This window comes from Oncorhynchus mykiss, chromosome 16, assembly GCF_013265735.2.
Source record: "Oncorhynchus mykiss isolate Arlee chromosome 16, USDA_OmykA_1.1, whole genome shotgun sequence".
Taxonomy (NCBI): domain Eukaryota; kingdom Metazoa; phylum Chordata; class Actinopteri; order Salmoniformes; family Salmonidae; genus Oncorhynchus; species Oncorhynchus mykiss.
Window position 1 is genome coordinate 73,040,535 of NC_048580.1, and position 7,172 is coordinate 73,047,706.

Below are 7,172 nucleotides of genomic sequence, written 5' to 3' on the forward strand. Positions count from 1 at the left end.
TATGGTTAAAGAGGAAATAGTTTATTTGAAATGAAAACAGTTGGGGTTCAGGAGAGAAGGTCTAGACTGTTACAGTGGTGAATTACACAGTGGCCTTAGCCTGCTGGACTTTAGCCAACACCTTCAGGTCTGTGATGCACTTGGCAATACTCGTCTTCTCCTGAAACACAAAGTGAACACGTTCTTTGGTTACTACATGATTCCATAGGTGTTATTTCATAGTTTTGATGTCTTCACTATTATTCTAAAATGTAGAAATAAAGAAAAACCCTTGAATGAGTAGGTGTCCAAACTGTTGACTGGTACTGTATATAGACATATCCCTCAAATACATACACACACACACCCCTTAAATACACACACACATATATATGACCTACCCCTCTATACACACACAGATCTATCCTTCTATACAGCAGTCAAATCCATAATGTTCCCCATCTCTATACTGACTATACACACTCCAGTCAAATCCATAATGTTCCTGTTAAGGGAATTTACTATTATGTTACTGTATATTTACTAATCAGAATACTATTATGTTACTGTATATGTACTAATCAGAATACTATTATGTTACTGTATATGTACTAATCAGAATACTATTATGTTGCTGTATATGTATGAATTTTCTTTTTAATCCTAGTACTGAATATAATGTGTGTAAATATAATCAAGAATTAGAACAATGACTGTCTGTACCATGGTAGAAACGAATGAACTATAGTCTGGCTAGAAGGCTTATCTTCACAAGCATGACCTTGGCTCGGTCGTATATTATCTTAATAGGGAGAGACGATGTGAGAACCATACCAGCCTTTGTACTGGAACGGAGAGGGCACGGGTTGCTACTGAAACTAATGACGTCATTTTAAGTTTAGAACCTGTGGTAAAATGTGTAAGGAGCAGTACTCTCATGAATAAAGGCTGCTGTTTGACTTTAAGACTGGGCTCTGTCCATTTTTATACTAATAAGGGTCATACATATCCTTATGAATTGACAGAGTGCTTAATTTTAATTGGGTGTTAAAACATAAGAGGAATTAAATTCCTCTAACAGTTCCCCATCTCTACACTGACTATACACACTCCAGTCAAATCCATTACGTTCCCCATCTCTACACACACCCCAGTCAAATCCATTACGTTCCCCATCTCTATACACACTCCAGTCAAATCCATAACGTTCCCCATCTCTATACACACTCCAGTCAAATCCATAACGTTCCCCATCTCTATACACACTCCAGTCAAATCCATAACGTTCCCCATCTCTATACACACACTCCAGTCAAATCCATAACGTTCCCCATCTCTATACACACACTCCAGTCAAATCCATAACGTTCCCCATCTCTATACACACTCCAGTCAAATCCATAACGTTCCCCATCTCTATACACACTCCAGTCAAATCCATAATGTTCCCCAACCCACCTGCTGGGGGGTGATGCTGGTGACTACGTTCTTCTCCACCCAGTTCACCATGTGTTCCTGCTCCATGCGGCGATGAAGGGTCTGCAGGGCGATCTGGTAGTCCAGCCTCTTCTTCACCTCGTTGGTCACCATGTGGACCCTCTCCCTACGGTTGGTCTCCAGTAGCATGGCCACGTTGTTCTGAGGTGAGGTGTGGGGGGGGGAAATAACGGAGAAGACATTAGCACACCATCTCATGCTAAAATCATACAAAGACGTTAGGGTCTGGTTTCCCCAGAAACCGTTTAATCCTGGAATTATTTTTTTTTTTTTAAACACTCTTTCAGATATTCTCCATTCACAATGCTTTTTAATCCAAGTTTACGCTTAATTAAATCTGTGTCCTGAAATACCAGCCCTAGGAGTGGTTACACAGACCTAGATGAAGCTTACTCCTGGCTGAAGACCATGTTAAAAACAGGTCTATCAAAAGGCTTTTCAAATTGGACTGATTTGACCTCGTCAGAGTGTGGGTTTTGAGCCCAGAGTTTAACTCCTCTTTACCATACAGACGAGACACGTGTTCTAACGTCAGGTAACCGACTCACCCTCTTAGCGTCGAAGAGCATCTGTCGTCCCTCTGCTCTCCACTGCTCCTTCTTCTCATCCAGGACGGCCTGAGCCAAGCTGGTCATGGCCAGGTCCTTCACTTCCTGAGCCTTCTGCACTTTCTCCTGCAAAAACCAGAACACACAGCCAACGTCAGAGGGTCAAAACCAGAACACAGGTAACAGAGGGTAAGGGTCATAGGTCAGCTATGAGACTACGAGGGACACAGCATATGGACAGTTTGCATAACATATGAAATGTCTCAGGACTGGTGACTTTAAATAGGGGAGGGGCTAAAAGCCTCAATAGAAAATTCAGTAGAAACGAGGCTGTGCATTAACATGGTGCATCTTTTCAGTACTCCAGAGTAGAAACACTGCTGGGGGGGGTACTGGAGGAGTTGGGGGATGCCGGAGGAGTTGGGGGATGCCGGAGGAGTTGGGGCTGCTGGGGGGTGTACTGGAGGAGTTGGGGGCTACTGGAGGAGTTGGGGGCTACTGGAGGAGTTGGGGGCTACTGGAGGAGTTGGGGGCTACTGGGGGGGAGGGGGGGTACTGGAGGAGTTGGGGCTGCTGTGGGGGGGGGGGGGGGGTACCGGAGGAGTTGAGACTGCCGGGGGGGGGGGGGGTACTGGAGGAGTTGAGAAACATTGCTGCAGAACTACTACAAAAGTCCAAAAGATTTACGACAAGAAGACCTGCAATTAATGATCAAACAAACAAACTCAGGAGGACAATAAATTCCGCACCTCGTTCAGTTTGTCAGCGAAAGCCGCGACGTCGGGGCCGAACTTCCTGACACCGTAGATGATGACCGTACCCATGCAGGCAGCAGCGAAGGTCTCGTGGTTGATGATGTAGATCTCCTTGGAGAGAATGTACGTGAGCAGCCCAGCACCCAGCATGTAGGGGCCTGGAGACAACAGGAGTGGAGATGCCAACGTTTATTTAGTATAATTTATAGAGGAGAAGAGCAAGAGAGAGAGAGAAGCAGAACAGGATTTGGTTTTCGGAGCTGGTCACGGGTGCACCTCAGCCACGCTCAAGGTCCTAAACGATATCATAACCGCCATCGATAAGAGACAGTACTGTGCAGCCGTTTTCGTCGACCTGGCCAAGGCTTTCGACTCTGTCAATCACCACATTCTTATCGGCACACTCAGCAGCCTTGGTTTCTTAAATGACTGCCTCGCCTGGTTCACCAACTACTTCTCAGAGTTCAGTGTGTCAAATCGGAGGGCCTGTTGTCTGGACCTCTGGCAGTCTCTATGGGGGTGCCACAGGGTTCAATTCTCGGGCCGACTCTCTGTATACAGCAATGATGTCGCTCTTGCTGCTGGTGATTCTCTGATCCACCTCTACGCAGACGACACCATTCTGTATACTTCTGGCCCTTCTTTGGACACTGTGTTAACTAACCTCCAGACGAGATTCAATGCCATACAACTCTCCTTCATTGCTCCTTTGCACCCCAGTATCTCTACTTGCACACATCTTCTGCACATCTATCCCTCCAGTATTTAATTGCTATATTGTAATTATTTCACCACCATGGCCTATTTATTGCCTTACCTCTCTTATCCTACCTCATTTCCACACACTGTATATATACACACCTTTTCTATTGTGTTATTGACTGTACGTTTGTTTATTCCATGTGTAACTCTGTGTTGTTCGGAGGAGGGGGGATGGGAGGAGAGGGGATGAGGAGGGATGGGAGGAGGAGGGATGGGAGGAGGAGGGATGGGAGGAGTAGGGATGGGAGGAGTAGGGATGGGAGGAGAGTGTCAAGGGGAAAAGTAGATGGGAAGGGGAGGAGGAAGAGGGGATGGGAGGGGATAGGAGGGGGAGGAGAGGGGATGGGGAGGAGGGCGGATAAGAGAGGGGAGGAGGAGAGGGGATGGGGAGGAGGGCGGATAAGAGAGGGGATGGGGAGTGAAAGTCCATGGCCACATTCAATATGCAAATGTTGATTATGTAGATAAATATGTCATGAATACAGATTAAATTATTAGTTATTCAACATGTCAGTGAGGCATGTTTGTCATACATATAATTTTTCTATCTGAACACTGCTCCAGGTTTGTGGAAGTTCTGCTGACCTGTGACTCCAGTCTTGGGGTACAGGAGCTGGAAGATCTCCTCAGGGATGATGCCATGGCGTGTCTTGCCTCCCTTCTCTGGCAGAGCAGGGACTGGAGCTTGGCTGTTGGGGGACGTGTGGAGGTGGGACAGCTGGACCAGCCTGGGAAGACAGGCAGACTTTATTGTAGGAACTATGGTGAGGACGGGCATGTAGAACTTCAATGTAGAGTTCAAGGTCCCCATTATCATTTTGTCACCCTTATTTCATTTATCTAGTTTGCCAATTCGTATCGAAACTACTGGACCATTAAAATGACATATCTAGTGTTGTGAATTGGCATTTAGAGAAAGGGGAATACCTGGTCAGTTGCACAACAATGCAAATGAACCCGAAATGCATCTTCCGCATTTAACCCAAACCTTCGAAATCAGACACAGCCTTAATAAATCGCCATCCACGTCATCAGTGCCCAGGGAGCGGTTGTTGTTGGGGGTTAACTGCTTTGCCGGCTCAGGGATTCAAAACGAGACCTTTCTGTTACTGGTCCAACACTCTTAACGCTCGGCTACCTGCCACCTGTGGTTTTATACATGTAGCATGGGTCTAGATTACCCTGGGCGATATATCAAATTCATTTCATTTTTAGCACGATGTTCCAAATGCCTGTATGGAAAGAATCAAGGTTTTTAACGATCTCCTTCGGTGCACTCTCTCACCAACAAAGATGAGAGATCACTTCTGCCTCTCTGACAAGCGGTTTCAACCCGCCTTTCAGGTTTTGTCCAACAGAACCGGGTCAAGTGGACACAAACACAAGGACATTGTTTTACTGTAAGAGGAGAACGTAACCTTTTTTAAAGAGGTCTCAACTCCCAAAACGTAGAATTAAGTAGACCCTACTAAAACGAGAGCATCATTGAACATGATTGTGAGAAATTAATGTTCAGCATTTTAGCCACATAATGTTACTTGCTAGATGTCTAGTCTGTTTTATAAAAAATATGCATTGAGCATAAAAATACTTGTATAAGGAATTGGCATCTCGTTCTCATTCTGAGAAATAAGCATCTCATCCAGGTAGGCCACTTGGTTTCAACATCTAAACAAAATGAACAGGCCGTGCTGTTCAAACAGCTGGAGACAGACATGAGGGTGTGTTCATAACAGTTCAACTGTTCTACCTTGTTAGCAATCAAATAGATCCAAATTGGCTAGACTTTAAAGATACATTTTATTTAACCTTTACTTAACTACAACCCTGTCCCAAAGCCTAACAACGCTGGACCAATGGAGCGGCAGGAAGCCTAGCGGTTAGAGCGTTGGGCCAATGGAGCGGCAGGAAGCCTAGCGGTTAGAGCGTTGGGCCAATGGAGCGGCAGGAAGCCTAGCGGTTAGAGCGTTGGGCCAATGGAGCGACAGGAAGCCTAGCGGTTAGAGCGTTGGGCCAATGGAGCGGCAGGAAGCCTAGCGGTTAGAGCGTTGGGCCAATGGAGCGGCAGGAAGCCTAGCGGTTAGAGCGTTGGGCCAATGGAGCGGCAGGAAGCCTAGCGGTTAGAGCGTTGGGCCAATGGAGCGACAGGAAGCCTAGCGGTTAGAGCGTTGGGCCAATGGAGCGGCAGGAAGCCTAGCGGTTAGAGCGTTGGACCAATGGAGCGACAGGAAGCCTAGCGGTTAGAGCGTTGGGCCAATGGAGCGGCAGGAAGCCTAGCGGTTAGAGCGTTGGGCCAGTAACCAAAAGTTTGCTGGATCGAATCCCCGGGCTGATGACAAGGTAAAAATCTGCCATTATGTCCCTGAGCAAGGCAGTTAACCCACTGTTCCCCGGGGCGCCGAAAACGTGGATGTCAATTTTAAGGCAGTCCACCTCACCTCTCTGATTCAGAGGGGGGTTAAATAGGGAAGACATTTCAGTTGTACAACTGACTCGGTTTGAAATGCAGTGTACTGACATTTAATTGTGTAATGTTTACTTAGAGAACGTCATGTAGCTTCATGTTAAAGTAATAATAACAAGTGCATACCCAGCGCCGAGGGGACCACTGCTTTTTACAGCATTAGCTGGAGGAGAAAAGAACAGTCAATATAATTAAAAAAGACAAGAAACAGGTTTTGAATGTCATGAATTTAAGTGTCAATGAAACATGTGACTGATTGAAAGAGTCTGCTCTGCTCTAAAAAAAAAAAAAAGATTCACATAATGGTAGAGAATAATAATGACTTTTACTTATGCAGTCAAACAGAGTCTGTGCTAAGGAACTGTATCCACATACAAGCTTTCGCTAGCCAACGTCAAATCAGCTGTCAAGTGCAATAGCCACGACATCTACAAGTGTTAGTACGCTAGCTAACGTTTGTTAACCGTCCAGGACTCGACATTGTCTTTAGTTAGCTAGATAGATACCTAAATATTTTTTTGCGAACTGGTTGTTTAACAAACAAATACCTACTTCAAGACACCAATATTATGCATGATGAACTTGCACGATGAGTTGCCAACTGTCAGTGAAGTTAGCTATGCTAACAGTTTAACTGTGGAAGGCTTGACACCTTTCCCAACAAGCAAGGACAGTCTGGCTAACATCAAAAACAATGTTACCTTGACATTTACTGTAACTAAATAACGTTAGGTATTCCAAAATATGGGTGCAATAACTACCCAGATTGGACAAATAAAGAATATTTTTGCCACGTAACATTTACTGTTTGCTAGCTATATTTACCCTGTTCTTGCTAGGTTAGCATGTTGCTCATTCAATTGTGATTGAGGCCTTCTCCTCCAGACTTTACCCTTCAGCTTTACATTTCAAATCAGCCACACTTCGTGACATTACTACTGCTATTTCAACTCAATAGTATATATGACACGCTGACATTGCATACCTGAAACGAAAACGATCCTAGACAGCATTGGTTAAACGGAAAAAGTGCCAAGTCTTAGATTTCCTGACCACCTTCTCTTCGTGCCCTTCTACTGCAAAGAGACCGTCAAACGTCGCGAGATTATAAACGGGATTTGAATGTCACTGTCATACAAATTGTCCTGTTGTTCCACTAGGTTGCAC

General features: G+C 45.2%; 1 protein-coding gene across 1 annotated transcript; it reads right to left on the reverse strand.

The window, feature by feature from the left end:
* LOC110492600 (ATP synthase F(0) complex subunit B1, mitochondrial) lies at positions 1 to 7,138 on the reverse strand. Its single transcript, XM_036947748.1, has 7 exons — positions 6,991 to 7,138; positions 6,132 to 6,168; positions 4,127 to 4,269; positions 2,774 to 2,937; positions 2,025 to 2,150; positions 1,438 to 1,617; positions 1 to 160 (listed from the first exon to the last, which is right to left on the reverse strand). Exons 1-7 carry the CDS (start codon positions 7,016 to 7,018, stop codon positions 83 to 85), a joined length of 756 nt encoding a protein of 251 aa, XP_036803643.1. The 5' UTR covers positions 7,019 to 7,138; the 3' UTR covers positions 1 to 82.
* Positions 7,139 to 7,172: the final 34 nt, after the last annotated feature.